This window comes from Colossoma macropomum, unplaced genomic scaffold (genome assembly GCF_904425465.1).
Source record: "Colossoma macropomum unplaced genomic scaffold, Colossoma_macropomum, whole genome shotgun sequence".
Lineage (NCBI taxonomy): Eukaryota > Metazoa > Chordata > Actinopteri > Characiformes > Serrasalmidae > Colossoma > Colossoma macropomum.
The window spans coordinates 29,221,081-29,245,908 of record NW_023494790.1 but is presented as its reverse complement, the minus strand read 5'-3'; the positions used below and the strand labels follow the sequence as shown (position 1 = coordinate 29,245,908).

The 24,828-nt window shown below is 38.7% G+C and overlaps 1 protein-coding gene across 4 annotated transcripts in view; it reads right to left on the bottom strand.

Annotated features, from left to right (window-relative positions):
• The window catches only part of arhgap23b (Rho GTPase activating protein 23b), a 70,338-nt gene that overhangs the window by 36,189 nt on the left and 9,321 nt on the right, over positions 1-24,828 (bottom strand). For 3 of the 4 annotated variants that reach the window (XM_036572971.1, XM_036572974.1, XM_036572972.1), the window contains exon 1: positions 12,208-12,486. The exons of the other annotated variant lie outside the window; for it this stretch is intronic. In XM_036572971.1, the coding sequence (XP_036428864.1) occupies positions 12,208-12,261 (54 nt within the window). In that variant the 5' untranslated portion in view covers positions 12,262-12,486. Of the gene's footprint in view, positions 1-12,207; positions 12,487-24,828 lie in introns of those variants that run through there. 4 annotated transcript variants of the gene reach the window in all.

Here is a 24,828-nt window from a genome sequence, read left to right as displayed (position 1 = left end):
CACTCCTGACAGTACTATGAAGTGTAAAGGTGGAAAGACTGGAGGATGGAGAGATACAGAACAAATAGCATACCACGCTCATTCTATGGCCTTAGATGAGGCAGACGCAATGGCGTGCTGTCAGAAAAATCAATGTCACTGAGTGAGTATGAGGCCTGTTCCTCCACTGGAACATACACATAGAAAAGAGATATAAAATAGTGAAACAAACACAAAGAACTACATTTTTCTCAAACAAATCTCTGCTTGCTGCATCTGTGGCATACAATTAAGTACCACTAACAATAGATTTCTGTCCCTGTACTTAGTAAAAGAGTAGAAAACGGACTGATAAACAAGCATAATAGACAATAATGAGCAGATGCTATTTTAAGTGTGTTTTGCGTCAACAGGTTTTCTGTTCTGGTACTAAGCACAGGGAAATTATTGTGGTAGTCAATCTTGCAATAGAGAGGTGGTAGACGGAGATTGAAGGAGGTTGAAACATGCTGACACATATTTCTTTAAAGCACTAATTTAAGGATAAAAGGAAAAAGTGTGAGATGAGTAGATGGAAGATGGTGACAGAGGACACAGGGCCATACACAAACATAACCACTGTGACAATGCAGCCGCTGACAGAGAAGAACAATGAGACACGTGGGGCCAATCAGTATCCACACACACACACACACACACACATCAGGAATCAATAACACACACATGTACTTACTTGTACATGTACTTAAATACATTAGGCTTCTGTGTAATGTACCTTGTCAACGTATTCAAAAACACTTCATCTTCAGCACTAACACGCTGTACAGGCCAGATAACATCCAAAACACGGCTGTTACATCATTCTGAAGGACTGACCTTCAGCAAATGCTGGGTAGACAGGAGCATGTTATTACAGTGCATGGCCACTGGAGGACATCAGCACACAGTGCTCAGCTTATTGCACTGAGATGCTTGTATGTTATTTACATCTAATCAGACTAAACACACACACTGGCACATTTCCAGTGCTGTCTATTACCCAAAGTCACAATTTAAACAGCATTATTTGCCCTTTAACAATCAAACTTATTATCAAACATTATTAAAATAATTTTATTTAATATTTAACTTTTAAAAATGAAAAATCAGTGGCCTATTTAATAACATGAACCAAATAAAGTACTACATCAAAAGGTAACTGACTACTTAACAAACATACCATCATATGCAAAAGTTTGAACATCCTCAGACAAAAGACATGTTCTGTTGAAAATAAGACACATTCTCAAACTTAAATGTGGCACTGTTGTGCAAATTTTAGTGCATGATTTTTATTTATTTACTAAACTTAACATAATGGAAAAAATAAAATATAAAAAATAAAATATGCCCTAACTTTCGCACAGGCCATATTTTATGTTTTAATATTATTTATGTAATTATATGTTAAATTCAGCAAATAAACAGTAAGTATGTATTAAAATGTGCAGAAGTGTGTTCTATGTAGAAGATGTGTTCACTTCAACAAAATATGTAACATGTAACTTTTGTAATTAAGCTATGATATTTTTGTGCAGGTATAGTGCACTTTTTAATGCTGCCTTATTTACATTTATTCAATACAGACTTTTACTGTCTAGGTTTTTTAAAATCTCTACTCAAATCATCACGAAAATAATTGCTAGATTATTTGATTACTAATAATCAGCATTGACAGCACTAATTCAGTCTAAAAAAAAATGATATTTTTTTTTAAATATTACATTGGGTATGCCAATAGCTAAATCTAACTTTGGCATTACTATAGAAACAATTTGCATGGTTGTGTGATGTGTAGTGATAATTGTGTTGCTCTCCAGAGGCACTTCACAGTCTTGTGAAAAGAAAAAACATACATCCACAGACACACTAGCACACACACACACACAAAGCGTGCTCTTATACACACTCCTGAATGGCAGGAAAGACTCCTAAATGACCTATATTTAGTCAACTGTAAAACTGTTCCATGCTAAAAATACAGATTCATATTTCCAACTCTTAGCCTCCACGCTGTTTTCCAACCAGGCTGTAAAACTACGCAGATCATCAACAGACCCCTTCTGCCGTAAACCCCCGAGGACCTTACCAGGCCAAGACTACCAACACGGCATCACAGAAAACAAGCAAACACTTAAATCTTCTTTAAGTCTGCAGGATAAGAGAATGTTTTAGATCAAGTGTGTTTCAGCCAAGATTGGAGTTGGCGGATTTTTGCTCCTAACATGTGACCGGCAATTAGACAATTAACTGTTAACTGTGTAACTTTTATTATGGCTGACCTGCAACTGTGATGCAGTTTTATGATGTAAATAATGTGAGGCAAGTGAGTGCACTTGCACTGTACTTGAATGCGAATACCACACCTGTGCCAAAATGTTACAGCATAATTTTGCATGACTCATGCAGTTGCCTCTTACTTTCCCTGTAGCACTTTGATTCATGCTGCCTTTTTCCTTAAAGGTTTTGAAATGCCAATCTGACCCATTAAACAGCAAATAATGTTATTTATATTGTGCCGTTGGCTAATAGAAAGTGCTATAAATGTGCAAGTGTGTTTCATGCATTCATTTAGTCCACATAGTGGGAGCATCAGGTTAAATAAGTCAGCAAACAATCACCATCCACCAATTTGGCTGCAAAGCCTTCTAAATTGGCCCTAAAAATTCATGGTTGGTGCATCCCTATTATTAACACAGTAGTGAAATAAGGGAAAACTAAAACAACACACCAATACAACAACACATATGTTTTGAGGGGATTTTTATTTTTTAAAATAGCCTGAGAATTTTATTTTGGCCAAAAAAAGACTGTTTGCTTTATTGAATATTATCATAATTGATTCCAAAACTGATGCAGATGAATCACATTATCATTTTATTTTTATTTGGTAGGGCCGACACATTCTCCCACCCAAATCGCTCTCATGCTCCAGCACCTGTTGCACTTGGTTTAAGTATTATAAAATTCCACATACACTCTCTCCCTCTCTTCTATCTTCTCTTGCCCACTCGCTTCACCCCCAGACTGAGCTTACAGAGCAGACTACACAGACCAGTCTGCCCATGCCTTTTCAAACCCTCACAGTACAGTTTAGGGAATGACGACACAGCTCAGCTATTCCTTCAGAAAAAAGAACAAATGCACTTCTCCTCTATCTGTCCACCAAAGCCTCCTTCCATTCCTGCCACATTCCACACCAATTCTGGAAGCTGCACCAAAAGCAATGCAACCAGGTGGCATGTCTAGGGGAAAATAGCAATTTCCCTTGAGTTTTTACAAGTGAGGTCACACTTAAACATGATGGTACTTCAAAGGATCTATAGTAAAGAAAATGGTTCCACATAGAACCCTGAACATTCGAAGAACCCTTTCCATTATTAAAGGGTTCTTTGAATTGTGAAAGTGTTCTTCAGATAGATGGAGCTGTAGATGACTCTATATAAAGCCGTTCTGAAAAGGGTTCTATATAGCACTAAAAAGGCTTTATCTATTATAACAAGCCTGACATCGTAACAATAGAAGAACCCTTTATAGTACTACATAAAACCCTTTTCAAAAAGGTTCTGTATAGAACCATCTAGAACACATTCTCCATCAATTTGAAGAACACTTTCACGATGCAAAGAACCCTTTAATAATGGAAAGGGTTCTTTGAATGTTCATGGTTCTACGTAGAACCATTTTCTTTACTAAATAACCATTGAAGAACCATCATTGGTATGTAGTCAGTGGTGTGGGCCTGGGCAACATATCACCTCCAATTATTGTGGAAAAAAAGAAAAACAGGGCCGTCTGAAGGAAAATTACCTTGAATGAATAACATAACATCCGTCAACCCTAAACCAAGTTGGTGCTCTAATGTAAAATTACTGTGCTATGAATGATATAAAATTGTGTAAACAGTGATATGAAGTTCTATTAACATTTTCAGGGGCCACTGAGCTCATATTGCCCTGCCCGCAGTGCCGATAATTACACCATTGTATGTAGTCAGGCCTGGCGTCAGGGGGCTATTTAGTGGGGTGATGTCCCATCAACTAATCAACCCAATACAAGTCAACTATTACTAAACCCTACTAAAACCACTACTTTTTATACATGCTTCTATAATGGCAGGTTGCAAAGAACAAAAGTGAAGTGAGGCTGTTGAATTAATGCTGCTGCTGCTTGCATGTGTTCCTGGTGTAAAAAGCTACACTGAGTAACATACAAGGGCTCTTTCCAGTGGCTGCACTGTAGGGGTGCTGTGGGATGTTGTGGGAGGGTGCTATTTGAACTCCAATAACTTTTTGGTGCTTCGTAAGAGCAGTGTGTCGCATCAATGACACTGTCCTTATTTAGCAGTTTCATTATGAGTGTGCCGTGTGGATAATCAGCTAAACATGTACTAAATGTACTAAACAAGCAGCATAAAAATACATATTAACATTTTGATCATGTCTTCAGCTTAACTTCAGCAGTAGTCAACTGCACACAAAATGTTATGCCTGGAGACTTCCTTTTTTACCTCAACACAAAAGTCCTACTATTTATAGTAGAGATAGTATGATCATATTTTTCTGTTAATATACCCATACTGAAACCTTGACTTTAGGCTGAAACTATTAGATATATTTTCTTTGAAAACTACAGTTTAAAATTAGCTATTTTTAATCAAAGTACTTCTCTTAAGAAGGCCAAACTATACGTAAACTACTCACTCTCTACAGGAAGAAATCCAAAGCTGACAACTTAGTTTTTTTACTTTATTATTCTCCTTATACATTTCAGGTTTCTACATTACATATTGCACTGTGGTGTAATGACATATACCGTTAGCGCCTGCTCATGATTACATGACAAAACTGTTATCAAGACTACTGTTATCACACAATGTTATCATGTGGTTACTCTTAACATGTGACCTACTTTGCTGTATGCTTTGTTACATTTGTTAGATTGGATTTATTAATTTTCTGCTGATTTCAGCCTGATACTAACATCAGACTGGTACTATCTCTAATCTAAAGACCAGAACAGCATACAATACATTGTACTCGACCTCTTTTGGATGTCCCTGTTGCATTATCATGCAGGGGGTGGGTAGAGGATGGTATAGGAGGCTTCAGGGCCATGCCATAATAAAAATACCCCAATGCACAGAGCAGCAGCTGTACATACAGACGGTAATGCTTCATTACTAGGACACTTTGGTGGGGGGGAATGGGGAAATAAAGCTGCCAAGCTCAAACTCCCTTACACATGCACATGCTGGCAGCATGGCACTGCCTTTACTGCACCTGATGCCCCAAACTCCACACACTCATCCTCGAATCCTTCTTACTCTACCTTTCTTTTATCTCCACCCAACCACTAGGCAATGTTTCAGCCGAATTAAACATCAAACGTGTTTGTTCTGTTCCTCTGACATCTTTCTTCTTTCCTAGCCTTCTTTGGTACTCTTTCTTCCTCTAATCTCTTTCTTTCTGCATCGCTCCATACGGCTCACATTCCTATACTAGCCCCCGGCTGGGCTGAGAATGTAGCCCTACTGTTTTTCAGGGAGTAGCATTCTCTCTCTCTCTTCTCTGTTTCTGTCTCTCTCTCTTTCAGCTCCCTTTGAGCTGCTGTCAGTCTTCTCACCAGGCTTCTTTAAAGATATAACTTACTGTTCCCATTCACCTCAATTCAAGAAGAGGTCCCGAACAGTTCCCTCTGACCTTTTGCCTCTGACCTACACCAGCCCCCCCATGACACATGTCCCACCCCACTCTGAGCCTGGCACAGACAGAGGCTCATTGTCACTGCTGCATTTCAAAGGCCAGAGCAAGCCTGCCTTGTACTTCCCACTTTCAGATTTGAGCAAAGCCCATTCAAAAGCCCACTCTCATTCTCCAGCCACATCTCTCCCTCTATCTCTTTCTCTCTCTTTCTAATTCACTCGCTGTTTTCCCTTGGAAAGACATGCGCCTTGTAAATTGTGCTAGTCTGGGTCAGCTTAATTTGCTCCCTGTCACTCCACACACTCGTTTGTATAGAGTAGCTCCCATCTCCTAGCTCCCTTTACAAAAAGAGGTCAAAGGCTATGCGCATCCAAAGCTTCATCATAGCTATAATGAGCTAAAGAGCCTGTCAGCGTGCTTTAAAGTGATAGTCTGCTTCTTTAGCTTTGCACAGGAGGTAGAAGGCTAATGTAGCTAATAACCCCACCAATTATGATCAAGTAAACTGTATGCCTAAATTAACGCACGCTCGCCCTACAGCAGCATCAGACTCGATATGGATTTAAATAACAAGGCTTTCATTACAGAAAAACCTTCAGCCTGATGGACAGAACTGAAACATTACATGAGGCAAATGCAGTGTCTAAGGAAAAGAGGTAAAAGTGAAACTGTTGGCAAGCATGTAGTTTGGACAGCAAGCATGCTAGCTAGTGCAATTGCTAATATAGCTGAAGTTGCCACCTTGTCTAGCTGAAGTTTTCTTAAATTATGATCACATTCCTTTAAAACTTACTAAACTTTAGATGGATTAGCTATTGTAATAGCTAGTTAGCAAACATGCTATATGAGCTACAGACTAACAACTGTTTCAAATTGTTTTGCCTCCTTTAAATTCCTTTAAACACAATATTTACTGCGTGTAGTGCTTTAGTTCTGTCCTTCAAACTGAAGCTGTTTCTTTAATAAAAGGCCTCTCATTTGAAGCTGTGTTGAAACTGAGTGGTGTAAGTAGTGGTTTACTTTTATAAACTTCAGTGCCTGCAGCTAATATTGAGACTAAGCCAAACTTCTCAACTAAAGAGTCACAGCTCAACTCATACAGACACGACAGAGACTTGAGACTCGACTCAAACTTGAACCTTAGTGACTCAACAACTCAACTAGGACTGACATGAAGTGCCTTGTGGACATCTCTTTAATCTCAAATAGACTCATTCACATGATTTGTGACCCTGTATGGTAGGGCTGAATGATTAATAGATTTTATATCGAAATCACAATTTAAAAGAGCACAATTTTAAAATTGCAGGAGCTGCAATTTTTGTTATTATAGACTGTAGGACTATCATGAACAGCGTTTATACAACATAAGTTTTAAATAGGGAAATTTTACCTAATAACATGGAGCTTGTGAACTGCTGTGACATCACAACCACAAATACCTGGTGGGCTGGTGAACTGTGCTAACAGTTCAAGTCTCAAGCCAGAAAAAATATATGTAGATCTTCTAAGCCAAAAAAGGCCCCACCTCAATTATAAACAACTGCAATTTAAATCGTAATCGCAATGTTGGTCAGAAAAATCGCAATTAGATATTTTGCCAAAATCGTTCGGCCCTACTGTATGGCAGTGTTTTCCATAAAAATTAAAGAATTTTATAGATAATAATATGTCCAACCAAACACGTACTGACTGACTACATTTAGGATAAAGGAGACATTTTTGCAGGATTGTTGGAAAAAAAATAATAGTTGAGGCATGAGAGAAGGTCTTGGAACAGAAAAAGATACAGTAAGGCCCGCTTTAAGTCCTGACTGGGATTTGGCTTTGATTCTGAGAAGGTCATGACTGATCTCTGTCAGTAAGTCAGTGATGAGATTTGTAAAAGATCTCTCCCCAGAGAAAGGTGTATTCCTGGGAGGCCTGTAGGAACACAGCCACAGGGCAAGGGCATCCCTTACTGCCACTTGGGAAACTCATTGGATTAGCTTAATTGCAGCAAGATCTTCTCTTGGCAAGACTGAAGGACTGTCTGCTGCCTCTGATGCACAGACTGCACACACACACATTAATACACACACACTCACACAAAGGCAGGGGCCAAGTTAATTATTGAGGAAAGTCTGTAATGTGCACGGAGATAACTGACAACTCAAGGCCTAAAGCCCATGGGAAAAATTGGGGCTTCTGAGCTTAATGTCAGCAGATTCTCACCTTTGTCCTTGTACAGCAGGCTGCAGTAGATTTATGCCTTATGGCTATGGACTCTGTAATGTAGATGTAGGAACTCAAGACATCTGAAGAGATTATGTAATAACCATCAGGATGTAACATTAGGCCTAACAAGGGTATGGTGCCCATAATCTGGTGCTGCCTCCGTAAGCTGTGCTCAGTTGAGCACACTCACCAAAAACACAGGGACAGTTACCAGTTTTAATGCTATTCTGAGGCATAAAACCTACTATTTTCATAATTTCAATAACTGTGTACTATTTTTAACATTCACCGTGGATGTAAATGGCCTATTGATACAGTTTCCCTGCAAAGCGCTAACTTGCTAAGTGGATGAGGGAGTTTTACAGAAAAAAGAGGTTAAATTCAATTTCTATCAATATAATACATGTGGTGGACAGTTAGTGCTTATTAAACATTTTCAGTAGGTTTTATTTTATTTTCCTACAATAATGCCAAAGAATACGATAATTTTGGTCATGACAGAAAATTTTTACATTTCTACTTATCAGTATTTCCCACGCACTGCTGACTATAATAAATAGTAATACAGGACAAACTCTTCTTCTATTCGTTAAATTATGAATAGGAAAAAGAAATAAGAGCATATTTTCAGTGAGTAGGTACATTACATTACTTACATTACAACTTACATGTCCATCCAATGCTAAAACACAACATGGTTTATAATCCTTTCTAGCTCTCCCTTTAATGCCATGCATGAAGGAGACAGTTTGATCTAAAGGGCCGTTCAAAAAGGAAATCAGCTTTATAGTTTTAAAGGCAATGAAAAGATATTTAACTGCTATGCTGAGGTGATGAGTGGTGTTCACTCAGGTGTTTGAAGTACTTTGAAGTACTTTTATGAATGGCTGGACTGCTATGTCTTAGGGAAATAAAAAAAAACAGCAAAAAATCTTTGCTCTCCTCAGACACAGAAAGTGCTTGAAGGCTTGGAGGTTGCCCGTTCCTGGCCTCGCCTTCAGTCTCCTCCCATATCCCCTCTCTAGTCTCACTTTGTTATTAGAGTTTCTACCTGCATGCAGTTTGTAACTCCTTCTGCCCAGGTGCTTCTAGTCTGCTGTATAAGTAGCCCTCATGATTCTCTGCGTCTTTCTCCTGCATCTTTGATCAGTGTGTCTTTAAATCTTTATTTTTTGTGTGCTTGTTTTAGCAATATGATCAGTGTTTTTGCTTTATGTCAAATAAACTTTTAAGGTGTCGTAGAATGGAAAACTTTGTTTACATTGGCATAGTTGAATAAGGGAAACAGAAATCCCACCTACACAAAAGAGGATGGTAAAACGGGCCGATTACAAAATCCTAGGCTGTCACGTAACAGTCTTGACTCATTAATATGTATGCCCTCCAAATTTATACACAAGCCCATATTCTGGCCCAGCAGGTATTGTGAAGAATGAAACAACAACAACAGAGCAACAGCAACGAAAATGTCAGACTGTATAGAAATGTACTGTTCCAGGCTGTGAAGGGAACTCTTCCTACTAAGGAACCAAACTGTCAACAGGCATGGTTGATGTTCATCTTTTAACAAGGCTGAAGTTGGGTTCCTATTCCAGCTTCTTAACTGAATGTTCTGTTCCATTTAAGGTGGAACAGAAAATATGCAAATAGGAAGCCAACTTCAGCTCCCATATGTTTAAAAGGAAACCAGACAATTAAATTCAAAGTTGTTAGTTCGCTCTGCGCATTTCACTTTTGTTTCTCTAACCTTGGACAATATTGGCTTCGCTCAGCATTTAACTCTGAAGAGACAGAAAAGAGGGTAGTTCCAACTTTATTAGCATCACAACCCCAGCTGCAACCTGCTGTGTGATTTTATCCTTTTTTGACGGTTGCAGCCAGATTATCGTAAGTTGAAAGTTTCATAGTAAACTACAACTTTAATTTACTTTGCATTGTTAAGATCGAAAGCAAGTAGCTAGCAAAGGTAACGTTAGCTACTAGCAAGCTCCAAGTAACTAGCATAGCTAAATAAATAGTAGCATGACCTAGCTTACTTACAGAGATTCATTTTAATTTCCTGCTGTCTATTTCAACATGTTGCGTCTGTGTGAGCCATCGCGGTGCCTTGCTGTAAACCAGCAAATCTGAGCTGAGCTCATCAAATTATTCATGAGTGCACCAAAAAAGGGAAAACAGCTTGTTTCATTCTAGGGTCAAATCATAGGGTTGGAAATGGGCATGTAAAACTGCATCTGGGCATTTTTCACCCCAACCAGTCACGTACCTTCTATGCAGACATCAAAAACAATTCAAAATACTGAATAAATGCATTCGATGGCACCTTTAACTATTACACTCTGTACTGTAGCAATGTCAGAGACCATCCTTCATCGTTTAATTTGCTAACAAAACAGTCTTGCAATACAAGTTATTCATTTGTCAGAGTCAAAAAAAGAGTGAAGCTTCATTTTCTCCTGTCTCTCAAAGATGAAATATATATTATTTTATATCTGATACTCCCAGAAATATTTCCTGAAAAATGAATGACTTATATGTAATGGTAGTTTTAATTGCAAATCAAATAACGTAAATGTGGTTTCCAACTTTAGCCCAGTATTGTACCTCCTGCTTCAATGCCTTTGCTTTTTTTCTCGACAGAAGGCTTAATGTGGTATATATGAAGCTTTATGAGTCTGCACACTCTTTTAAAAAGTTTAGGCCGAGCCTAGAAGTTTTCAGCACTTAGGTAACATAGTGCTGGGCCTGGGACAAATGTGAAATACATATAGTGCAAATCTCAGCATTGTTGAGAAAAAACAGCTGTCTTATGATGCTGGGCCAAACTGCAACAAAACGCTGTAACCACAGCTGTGCTAAAGAGAGTAAGGCTATGGTTGGGATCCAGCCTAACCAAGCCTCTGAAGTAAACTTGTGATCAACATGGTCACTCCCACATGCAGTAAAAAAGTGTTGCTACTCCACTGAGAGAAAGATGTAATTAAACAGTAAGTAAACCCAGTTGGTGAAGAAAAGTTGAACAGTGGCTTTTCATCAAAAGACAACACTGGAAGCACGGTGTCTCCAGTTTGCTATTACTACTTTATTATAAAGTTCACTGAATAATAAAGCATGCTTAACACAACAGTAGTGATCTAAAAGTGAGAAAAGAACACAGACTAGCCTACACCCTCCTGATTATCAGGGAAAAAACTATCCATAGTGCTTTATCACTCCAGCTGGTGCAACACACCATCCCACATCATCCCACTTCATGCAAAATAAAATGCAAGAGATAGGCTTGCAAGGGGAGTTCCAGCGCCCATGACCCAAGTTTTGAAGTATGAGAAGGATGCAGCTGGCCACAGCAAGTGCAAGCTCCACAGTACAGTGCAGAACAATAAGCATTGACACACATCCCCCCTTCTCTATGGGGGCTTGATCAACGGCCACAATGTCCCTTCTGTCTGTCTCTGTGGGCTGACATATGGAAATTACACTACTGGGGCACATGTTTCTCTTCCACTGTAAGTTCTGATGTACATTATTTGTGCAGCTTTAATTACTGCTCAGACTCTGGTTTACAAACCACATGCAGAAAACTGGGTACATCAAGGCACACAGCCAGTTTGCTATGCAAAGGCACATGAAGTTCATGGTCAACATCAACATGTCAGATATCTGTACAGAAGGTGGCAAAAAATGGCTCGAAAGCAGTAACAGCCTACTATACACTAAATGTCCAAAAGTATCCGTAAACTCTTCTAATTAGTGAATTCAGCTACAACACATTCTCCATCAAACTGAAGAACCACCTCATCATTCATTTAAGCATGAAATAGTTCTATATAGAAGTCAAGATTCTTAGCAGAGCCACTGCCTTTACTAAAAAAACCTTGAAGAACCATCTTGTTCAAGTATGTACTTTAAGAAGCACCAATTGCTGACTTTAGTGTTCAGTTGTACACATACAGCATAGGTCAATTATAATATTCACAGAATAGCATTGGAGCCCTGCAGCAGCCACACACGAGCCTAAGGTCACCGAGCCCAGTGCCAAGCATCAGCTAGAGGAGCGTAAATCTCCCAGCATTAAGATGTGGAGTAGTGGACCTGCGTTCCCTGGAGTGATTATCTTTGGAATGAGCTTGAGTGGCGTTTGGACCCAAAACTAATCATCCAACATCGGTAGCTGACCTCACTAATGCTCTTGTGGCTGAATGCAGAAACTATGAGACGTATAGTGTTTATGAAAACGAGAGTAAGGACGCAAAAATAAAGAACTTACTCCAGTTTGGGAGAGAGGGGGTATTCCAACAAGGCAGAAAGCAACTCCATGCATGACATTTGGGAAGCTGCGGGGCCGCTCAGCTCGAACCTGACAGACCGTTAAACTCTGAATCGTGTCGCCTCGGTAACTCTCGGCTCGACACAAACACGAAAACAATAACGGCAGCTGCTCATGTCCCGCACATCCGTTGTATTCGTGACTGAACGGCAGACGCACTGGATATGAATCTCTCTCTCTCTCTCTCTCTCACTCTCTCTCTCTCTCTCACTCTCTCTCTCTCTCTCTCCTGAGCCGTTATTGTAAACCGAACGCGGACTCCACAAACATCCCGCCCTCCGCTCACTGGGCGTGGCCATCACGCGCACAACGGCTCCACTCAACCAATGAGCGTTGAGATCGGTGTTTACATATGCGGACATGAGTCTCCGCTCTGAATGGAGCAGCGCTGAAAATAGCGTGGCTGAGATACAGAGAGGAAAATTACATACAGATGGCAAAATAGCAGTTTGAAGCTACCAATGAAACTCACAACGCAACTGGTGGCCATATAAAAGTGAGTTAAGAAATACACGGGCTAGGCTACGCCCTCCTGTTCAGGGCTTTAAGAGCTGAACTGAAAGTTCAAACGGAAAGGCCACATCTGCACTACATGTCACAAGTTTGTAGACTCCTCCTCACCGTTTCTTCTGAAATCTAAAATATTAGTAAGTAGTTTGACCTCCCTTTGCTGCAGTAACAGTCTCTACTCTTCTAGAAGGCTTTACACTAGATGATGGAACATTGCTGAGAGGATTTGATTGCATTCAGCCACAAGCACAAGAGCAGAGGTCAGGTACTGATGTTGTTTGATGAGTTCTGGATCACAAACGTTACTCCAGCTCATCCCAAAGGTATTGGATGGAGCTTTATCACTCCAGAGAACACAGTTCCACTGCTCCACAGCCCAGTGCTGGGGATTTATACCCCTCAGGCCACCGCTTGGCATTGGTCTTGGTGACCCTAAGCAAACGTGGCTGCTCCAGAGCTCCATGCTTTTCTATGGAGATTATACAAGCTGAGTGTGCAAAACAACACCTTTTTCAAAATTTCTCCACAATTCAGTAGCTGAGATGTAAACAAGGTCACCTGATGGTAGTTTGATGTGAAATAGTGTACTATGTTTTGCTTTACAATAGTCCTGCATATACCTCTCCATCATGAGTGTATTTGTAAAAATATGTTTTAGCCCAAAACAATGCATTTAAAGTATCATAAAACAATGTTTCAGTCATCATGCAACTTATTTGTAAATATTTCATGTAATTACTTTCTCTGAGCGAGCTTTAAAAGACTTTTAATGCTTTAAACTTTTGGTTCCTATCACAACAATTATGACCAATTTTAACTTGGTGAGTTTCTCTGGAATGGCGCATTTCACATCAAACCACTCTGAATGACTTTGTTACCCTTTCTTAACCATTTATTTATGCAGAACGTTTGAAAAATCAAATCAAATGTCCCTTTAAAGACAGTGCCTTTTTCTCCGTTTGGACTCGAAATATCCATTCCAGTGGGCTGTCAATCACAGAGAATTCACCAGTTGCTGCTGCAGCAGCAAAGCAGCAGGTGGGTATTGTGCACCACTGAATGATACAGTGCCCATGACCAGCTGATTAACCTCTGATACATGCACGTGCACACCAGTACGCGCACACACATACAGTTTGTATTAGTGTCTTTGTGGGTTATTTCCACTGACTACTGTAAACTGTAGCTAAAAATGCTGCTGTTTTAGACCCAAGTCTAAACTTAACTGCAAGAACCACAGGAAAATATTTGAAAATGTTTCGGTTTTTCCATTAAAAGCTGTGTTTTGTTATGCAAAAATACATTTTTCCTCATGGAGACCAGCCTAATATGCCCACAACATTATTCATTTTTTGAGTTTTCCATCATGCTGGGAACATCTGGCCCTCACAAAGAGCTAAAGACACACATACAAATGCACTTTTTTATATAGCATGCTTGGTTCTATTGTAAACAAGTCCTGCCCAGTGCCACACAACCAGGCTGAGAACACATGAACAGCTAAAAGTCCCAAACACTGTTCATAGTGAATGCTACTAAATTTCTAAAGAGCACAAAAGACCAGACAAAACATCGGTCAAATAGAAATGCAGAGAAACAAAGGCCTGCCTCACTTCCACTGCAACTTTCACAGGCTTCACTTGAGAAAGTCCATCATCTAGGACTTTTTGAACTTTATTTAAACATTGTGGCTATTCATATTAAAGAGTATAATGGTAAAGATAATTTCATATTATACAAGATTTTACAAAGATCCACATATGTTTGAGTTTTTTTTACAAATATGACAAATAATGCGACCTGAGATAAAAAACAAATTACAACAACTAAAACTTTAAAACTTTTTTTTTAAACTTTAAAACAATGATGCCTGGTTCAATATTTACAACTAAGCCTGAATGATTTAATTGTTTTAGGTTTTTAGTACCATTTACCAATTCAAGTGACCACATTCTAATTGTTGTCGGACTAAGCATTTTGAAGCCAGTCATTAAAACAAATATATTTTATAAAATCTAATATTTTGCTGTTTTAACACATTAACAACCATTGAGATGTTTGCTGTTTTGATTCACTTCCTTTGCAAGAAAAACATTAAAGTAAGAGATTCAACAGTTAAAAGTAATACAAAGTTTTATAATTAAGAAAAAAACAAACAAAAAAAGATAAAAGTAATGAGAAACAGATATGCAAATTGTGGTATTGTGAATTAGTATAAAAAAGTAAAAAAATAGAAAAAAGAAAAATGTAACTTTTTACTGTACCTTATAGAGAACAACAGATCTACTATATTATGTGAATATAGTTTATGTGCATGATGATTATTTATGAGGTTTTTCTAAAAATACTGATTACGTTACTTGCTTTTACAACAGATCCGCCTCTCTGAGCATGAAATATTCATTCTTTTATTCTTTACCAGCTGTTTAAATGTGAGAAGATAAGTGAAGGTTGGGAAGGTAAGTGGATACAAAGACAGTAAGCAAAGGAGATTGTGTCCTATCTGTATGGGTGTCTATGTGTTGGCCATGTCCGTTCGTCCATCCGCAGCAGCGTCATTGTGGCCCGAGGGTGGGAATGGAGCTCAATGAAGCGAGACTCCATTTTGAAGCTGACATTAGGCGACAGCCTCCCAAGGGCAAAAGGCACACACACACACACACACACACACACACGCTCAACATAAACACACAGATACCTATTACATAACAAATGCTGCATGAAAGCACAGAGGAAAAGAATGGGGGAAAGCATTAATACTTACTGAGTTTTACGCATCAACTGATGTGTTTCTGGATGAGTTCACAAACCACACACACCACACACACACATCCCTATATATGCACTCATGATTCATAACAGTTTCTCATAAATATACAAAGAATATATTCCATAATTAAATTAACTATTTTCTATATAATACCAATGTTTCCTTGTAAATAATGCAAATTTAAAATAGCTTTAGTAGTAGATGCTGTAATCAATCTAAGTTGTACTAAATGAAGCATTTTGCAGCAGCATCTCTGACCAGTAGAGGTCAGTAATGAATACAGATAGGTCACATAAGCAGCCTAACTTTTCTGTCAATTTGTCTGAATCAACTTTATTATCTTTAAAACATTCAAAGATCTTTAGTTTTTTGGTTCTAGAGGAAAAACCTCAAAGGCTTATCTCTGATGACAAACAGTAAAGTTGTCAGGGTGCAAGACTGTTCAAAGTCAGAGACCATCCTTCATTTATTTTTGTTCTAGTCAAAATGGCCGTTAAGTAAAAGTTATTCATTGTTCAGCATATATAACAGAAAACACACAAGCCAACAACAAAACATTTTTTCAATATTTGGTGTGTCCAGCTTTTGCCTTTATTACAGCTTTGTTCAGTCTAAGAGGTTAATTGCACTTTGTAATCACAAACAGTGATGATGTTGATATTGAGGTCTGGACTCAGGTGGCCGAGAACACCAGCAGCTACTTTGTTTGATTTGCAAATTTTCTTCCTATTTGTCTATTTTCTTTTCTCAGTAAGGGCTTCTTGACAGCTACACATCCTTTAAGACTCACAGTGTTGAGTCGTCTTCTCACAGTGGAAGGATGGACAGAAGCACCTGTGAATTTTTTTCAGGTTTGAAGCAAGAGTGAAGCTTGATGTTCTCCTCTCTCTCAAAGATGAAAGTACCGTTTTATCTGATGACAGTTTGGGTGGTCTGCCAGGTCTTATACAGTCCTTAAGAGTTTTAATTTCTCTATATCCTTTAACAGTTACATGAACTTCAGGTTTGGAAAGTGGATTATCTTATAAAGTTCTTTGAAGTTTCCAATTTCTGAAAAATTAAACTTGTACTCAATGGCCGTTTGACTGAAAATTGAGTGAATGAAGGGTGCGCTCTGACTTTTGCACAGTGCTGTATATGTGTTTAACAAATACTTAAAGAAGTTGTAAAAATCATGGATACAAGTTACACTTACAATGGAAGCCAATGGGCAGATGCTAGCCACACTGATGGAGAGTTGGCTAAAGACGCAGCAGAAAGAGATTAGGATGAAAAACAAAGTGGAATATTCCTTTAAAGCTGGAGGGGTTTTCTTCATTTAATCCAACCACTGTACACAGAGCACTAGACAAAGAAAAGTCATCCAGACATCCCAGCAGCAGTTGTATACCCCAAAATTTTATGGGCGGGGTCTCCTAAAATCTGTATGTATTATCCTAACACCCCCATTGTCCCACAAAAAACAGGCATGGGGTGGGGGACAGTTAAGTCTAGACACAGGGTTAGAAAGTGATGAGTGGGGATGAAGGAATGGAGGAGGGGATGAATGGAGAGAAAGGGGGGCGGTGTCTTCTGGGACATTGAATACCACAAGGCCTCCTGACAGGGGTTTCATTCCAGGACCACTATGTCACATATCTCCCATTACAGCCACTTAGTCTGAGATGACATTACACCTCAAGGCCTGAGACAAATAATCACACCACCTGAACAATGTTAACTTACCTCCCCACCCAAAAAAGGTCTATCAAATCTGTCTGCAAAGGCAGAATTCTGAAGTTACTGAATGTATCCATTAACCCTCTTAGGTTGTCCATGAGAAACATGTCTTTATACATTTAGTTTAAGGATTTCTCACTCAGATCTCTGTAATAAAAGCAGAGAAATTACATCAAAAGTGTAGATTATCAACTTTCAATCAATGCCATGTTTGTTTTCGTAAGTAGAAGAGAAGATACTTTATTATTATTTAAATTTGCTGAAAAGTTATTGTTCTGCCTACAGTCTTGTGGACTCAAATCTCTCGATACACAACACAAACTGTATGCAAATACATCACCTAACTTATGTAACTACATTTATGTGAGTACATTTAAATAATTGCGTAATGTAAATCAAATACATGACAATAATACCACCAGACTTCTGAGGATTTAAGTGCCATGAACGCTTTACTGAGAGCTATTGCTGCTGGGTGCAGGCATGTAGTTGCACAGAACGCTGTAGCAAAATAACTGGCCTTCCTATTGCAGCCACTCCTGAACGGGGTTTGAAGCAGGCTTGACAAACTTGTAAGATAAATGATGCATGAGCAAATTCAAAGGCAAATGTGCATGAAAGAGGGAGAGAGAGAGGAACATCTGCCCTGTTGAGGCGTGGCGAGGACAGTGAGGGGGGCGTCCATCTGTCTATTTACAGAGTGCTGGGCAGATATCCCTAAATATATAATCCACTAATCCAGTCGGCATGCCAGTGGTGTACATACACACTCACTCTCTGACCACAAGAGGGCCTCAGAAAACACACTCAGACCCTCTCACAAGCACACAAGCTCATCTCACATGTTCAGTGGAAGCAGTGAGTGTAATAATGCTGTCAGTGAAGTGACATCATCCAAACAGGTAGGAATACACCTTCACAGAAGTGCTCGACTTACTTTGCTGTTTTTCCACATATCATATGAAGGCTAATATAACAGATGTTTGTTAAATAATTGTTCAGGCCTATTAGTGAGTTTGCCTGCTAATTAAGCCCATGTTTGTGTATGTGGTGGGGCTGATGCGAGAGTGTTCTAGTTGTGCAGTCAATCATACATGTATATGGGCAGTAAATGACTGATGTATGCACACGGGCAGTCAGAGGCCGAGCTCACATTTGCCCTCCAGAGAGAGAGAGAGAGAGAGAGAGAGAAGGAGGATCACACAGACTTTCTCACTTTATAAAGTACGCTTGATTCAGATGCATACTTAAATAAAAAAACATAGTGAGAGTTTCACTGTGAATCATGGTTGTGATGATCACACACACACACACGCACAAATCATCTAAACCGCTTATCCTACTTGGTCGCGGTGGGGTGCTGGAGCCTATCCCAGCTGTCATTGGGTGGAAAGCAGGATACACCCTGGACAGGTCACCAGTCCAGGCTGTGATGATCAACAAAAGTAAAACAAAGAAGCCCTGAACATTGCTCAGAATATGGACTATTCTGTTGAATTAGTTCAAACTGTGATCCCACAGTAATGTTATGCCTTTTGCTTTTAACAAAAGTCCCAAAGTCTGAAATTCAGTATGTAATATTAAGAATTGTCACTACCAAAAGACATATTATGCAATTAAGTAAACTTTTTTGTGCTTTAATGAAATTCAATTTCAAAAGTCAAAGACTACCTTTCATTTATTTATTTCCAATCAAAACTATTCCAGTCAAAGCCATTAAGTACAAGTTATTCATTTGTCAGGATCAGATATAAGATGATCCACTTGTGTAAGGAGGGGGAAAGTAAAAATACAAGTGAAAACAGTAGGATTTTCCAAAACTGTAGGTCAAAATGGGACTCCTAACAACTGTGCAAGACCACTGGTAGACCACAAAACTGTCACCATCAAATAAACAGTACTTAAAACTTCATCTTTGAGAGACAGGAATCCTCCTTCTACTGTGGGAAGACAACTCAATGCTATGAGAATAAAAGGATGTGTAGCTGTCAAAACGTATTACTGATAAAAGAAAACAAAAGAGAAAAGAAAAATATGAAACAAACAAAGAAGCTGCTGGTGTTTCATAGAACAATGGAACAGCCACCCCAGAGTCCAGAACATCATTGGATATGTTTAGGATTACCTGGATTACTACATGAGAATCTGGAGATTTCTTTAAAGAACTGAAATCAAGTCTCCCAAAAAGAATGAAAGCTGTAATAAAGGCAGAAGTAGGACACGTTTAATTTTGAAAAATGTGATACTGTATTTAGTTTTTTTGGGCATCTGTGTAATTTTCGGTAAATATATTTTTCTGCATTTTTTCTGATAATGAAAAATGAATAGCTTGTACTTAATGGTCACTTTGGCTGAAAAATTAAATATATTGTAGCATGTTCAAGAAACGCTTTTGCATGTACTCTGCTTATGTACAGCAAAGCTGTGGCCAACAACAGCTGGAAAATTTATGTGGTTAACACATTTGAAAGTAAAGTGGCCATAGTTATTACTTAGCAACTAGTGGTCAGTGAAATGATACTAGTATTGTGATACTGTGAAATATCAGATATAACAACACGAGGAACACTTTTCAACCAATCAGATGTGTAGTCGAAACTAGCTGGTGTATAAAGAAGGAACACACATCAGCACTCACATTGTTGTATACTGTGAATGTGATTTTAACTCTACCTAAGATTTTGAGTCATCCTGGGGCTGGCCACAGCTGTGGCCCAGTTCAGCACTGATGAATTCTCTTTTGAGAAGTTAATGGATAATCAATACAAACACTAACGAGTTACTGGGTGTAGGGGGGCGGGTGGTTGAGATGGGTGTGTGGCTTTTCTGCTCTGTTCTCATGGCTCAGTGTAGCTCCAGTTAATCAGATGCTCCAGCTCAAGGCTCCATTGCCACGCCCACCCGGCTGATAATGCCCTGTTTACGCAAGCCCTTGGTCCACCACAATACTCTTTGATGAGAGTGTGAGATTTTAGAACAAAATGCTCGCTGGCAGTGTGGAGCTCAAGCTAACACTAATCCCCTCCTACACCAGAGGATAACCCAAATTCTGACAATCTAGTAACAGCCATTATTTTATATAAAAGCACAGCAACAAAGCCAGTGAATGCATAATAGGTAATACCCTGTTATAACCAAATCAATATTACTTAATATACTAAAATTATACTTTCCTAGAATAACAATACAAAGATGAAAAACAGCTGTAAATATGTTGTTTGTTAATATTGCAAAATCAGCCTATGTTTTACTGATTTCACAGAGGTATCCAATATACAAGCCCTTTAACCAATAAGAAAATTGCCTACTGTGTGCTGTGAGGATTCTGACCAACCTCAGAACTTACTGATGAGTTTCTGTGGGTGTTTGTATGAATGCCAGGTATGCAATAAATGTAAATAATATTTGTTAAAATAATCAATATCCTACATTTTCCTTGTATTTTGTTCCCCTTCCATGAGCTGAAGATTTATGTGGTTTTATGTACCAAAAACAGCTGGAACATAAAACAGTTCATTTTTACATTGCTGTTTCCCAACCTCTCTTTATCCCTTAAAATTAAACAGGCTGCTTTGGTGCTGTTCTTTTAAAACTGACATATGTACATGAGCACTGTACTGATTGGCTGCCCTTTATTGTACCTAATTCAAAAAACACTCCTTATAACTTCAGCGTGAATGGGTGGGGCTGCTATAGGCTATAATCTAAATTAGAGATTAATTATGAATCCAAAATGGGCTGTTTTTTTGCAGCTTAGTTTACATATCGTCACTGTGGGAACAAAACCTTATATCTCTAAAAAAATAACTTAACAGGAGAAGAAAAAAACAGTTTTTAAATGTCCATGTAAGTTAATGTAACAAGAGTTTATTCTAAGCCATTTTGGGCCCTTTGTATTGGTTGGTTTGTCATGAAATTCTGACACAGTGTAAACCTAGAAATATGTAAAAATATGAAAAAGACAAAAATTAAGATACAAAGTTTTGTTCCAACAGCAACAATTTACTATATGGACTATATGGACTGGGCGTGAATAGTACATTTCAACACCTTTACAATGTGCAATACTTTAACCATGAAATATTTGTAATGCTATTACTATTCTAGTCATATTAAAGCACTGTGTTAGTTGTAAATTATGTCTGTTGTCCTACTGTTATATGGAAGCACTGTGTTGTATTAATTACACCATATTTTGAGCACTGTAGGGACCACTGTAACCTGGAGACAAATTCCCTGTGTGTGCTGCACGCTTGGCCAATAAAACTGATTCTGATTTACATGCTACATCAAATTCTTTCATTTGAAAAAAACTCCATTTTCGATGATATGGGTACTTTGATATATTGTAAAGCACACTTTCATTGCAATATGTTGCAATATAATTACAATAGGCTGTCCATATTGTGCAGCCCCCAATTTAAGTAGGGCTAGGAGTCGATCCCAAAAAGAATCTTCTTTCATTCAAGGCACTGAGGATTCAAGAATTGACACCTCATATAGTGTGAGATATTTTGCTGTTAATATCAAAACAGCCTGACATCCTTCACAACATCAGTCGATGGGCTGTTTGTACTTTGGACAAAGTGGAGAACTAATCATATAATATAACCAATCACAGAATCAATATGTTTGTATATCAGTGGTTAAAACTGAGGTTTCACAGAATTATTCAGCATTGCTGGTCATGCTGCGTCGCTCTAGTGGCAGATGTTGATGCTTTGAATTGTGTAAATATACTCTTGTGATGTTTTTTCACTTGTGAAACCTGAAAACAACACTACTCAAACAAAAAACATTCACTTTGCTGGCTGTGATTGAGACGCCATTGTGTTCTTCATAAAATAATGGTGGCTCTGTTTTACTAGAATTTCGATTCTGGCTTTTGTTCACTCTTAACTTCTTCCCGTTTAACTGCTGTTGAATTCCTGTGCAAAAGTACATTGTTGAAAGGGGCTCAAGTCTTCATTTCTGGAATTCAGAAGCAAGTAATTTATTGTGTGAAATGGCCTGTTGGAACTGACTCCATCTATTTCCTTCACTTGGAATCATAATCGGAATTTCTGGAATCAACCAACCCTAGGTACGGGTCAGCGAGTAGTGGTGTGGAGTGAAGCAGGCAGAAGAGCAGCAGCACCACGTGAGTGTATTTGAGATCGCACACACACACTCTAGACCTCCCCAAAGACCCGCAGTTGTTACACAACAGCTTTAATCCGGCATCTTTAAGCCGCCGCCTACAACTCCCACTGCCCACGTTTCCCTATCCTAATGCCCACCCCTCCCACTGCTCTATCCTGCCCTGCCACTAATACCCCCCCCCACACACAGACACATGCCCACATTAACCCAACGACCCTCAACCCCAGCCTCTCTCCTCACTATGTCTGGAAAAGGGTAAAAATAAACACAATATGGTGAGCCATGTTTACTTCCTGGAAACGCCTGCTTTGTTTTCTCGGAGGCCCTGATCATTCATTTTGAGGGGCCAGAGCCAAACGCCCCTCCACTATGACTAAGCTGGCACGTTTTATAATCCCAAGGCTCCTAAACTCTCTCTTTCCACCAGTCAACAAACATACCCTACACAGCTCAAACACAGCTTACGCTGCACTATATATATCCTGATAACCCTTTCCTAATAGTCACACTGGACTTCATCCACCCTGGAGGACTTGAAGTCACTACATGTTTCCAAGTCTAAGCTCACAAACCCATATTTACCCATTCATGTCCAGCAACTAACTTCAGTATAACAACAGAAAATGCTGCAAAATGTGTTCTTATTGGGCTAAAGTGATGATATTTTGTGGAATTACATCTTGGATGAACATACGTGAATACCTTGAGTGAGCATTGACATTAGTAATGTAATTGCAATGTCAATTTTCATGCTTCATTGTCAAATTTGTTTTTTTTTGTTAAAAATCAATTATATCACATAAACATATGGTGAATATAATAAATCAAATGTTAAAAACTAATTTCCCATAGGAAAGAAAAATACATGAAAATATATATATCTCAAATTAAAAATATATATAAATATGTCCAAAATATGTGATGTTTTGAAATATATGTGCTAAATATATCCACTGTTGAACATTTAATATATATGGATATATATTACAAACACATATTTTGAAAAAAAAAAAACATGGAAATATAGTTCCTTTGTATGTGGGTCATTAGCCATATGATATGAGACATTTCTTCAGAATTGTACTCAGGCAAGCTCATAGAACACATGGACCATTTCAGATGTGGACATCAATGGGTTAAAGGAAAAGTTCAGAAAAGACAAATATTGCTAACAATAAATAAGAAAGAGCAGCCACCAATTAGCATATTTTAAAAAAACATCATTGTTATCGGTAGCTACTTGCTTCCATTCACTATTTCCACAATAGCATGTTGGGTTGAGCTATCCCTTTAAGCAGGCATAAACATCATGCTAAATAAGTGGTACGAGCACTGAGAAGAGTTACACAAGCTGGCGCTCTGCTCTTCCAGCCTGAGGGTGACATGGCACAGATGGAGCTCCATCACTTAAACATCAACTGCCCACAGCGCAGCACATGGATGATGTCACCGTGATCCCCTCTATCGGCCTAAAGCTGCCATCATTATACTGGCCCCTGTTTTGCCCAGAGACATGCCTCCTGTGAAGCTCTCCAGTAATGCACTTAAAGGAATAATTAGGTGAAAATCTAATTTACACAGTTTTCCCCTTACTTCAAACATACTTTGTCTGTTCAGTCATTTTTTTGTGTCTGAAGTTTGCTTTTTTAGTTTTGCACTGGAGCTACAAGGCTAAAAGCGAGCAAGTAATGGAAGCTTATAGCATCCCCCCAATTAGTTCTGTACAGACTGTATGCCTAAATCGTCACATACCTGCCTCAAAAACAGCATCGAGTTGTTAACTCAAATAGGCTCACTTATGTGGTTTCTACATACTGCTATTGATAAATATGGAAATGTATGTCATTCAGTGTCAGAAGCCGCATAAGCAATCTAAATTAGATTACTAATCAACTCAATGTGGTTTGGTGTATGATGATTTAGGCACTGTGGGACCCTCAGGGCCTTCTATGTCTTCCAACAAGGCCTAATGATTTCTGTGAAATATACATGTCTGTATTTTTTATTAATGTCTGTCATTTTTATTTAATATAATCATTATATTAAATTATTATTATATCATTGTACTTAAATCCTGCAGGTACTGTACTATTCTTATTTCACTATTAGGTTATGGCTGGAGAAAAAATGGAACATTGTCCAGTCAGAATTTTTTTCTCTGTGGTATCTAGGTGGATAAGGCCAAGTGAACTCTCTGATTTGCTAGGACCTCAGATTAAGTAACGTAATTAGGAACTGACAGAGGAACTGATCAACCAAATTTTAATTAGAAATGGATGGGACCATTTTTGTGAGAAAAAGCATCACTGTAGGCCTTCTGGAAGTCCTAGATACATCACTGAGTGTGAATATAAGCCGTAGTCTAACCAGGTTTCAGTCAGTTGTTGAAAATGGAAAACCAGGGCTCTTGTACACTGTAC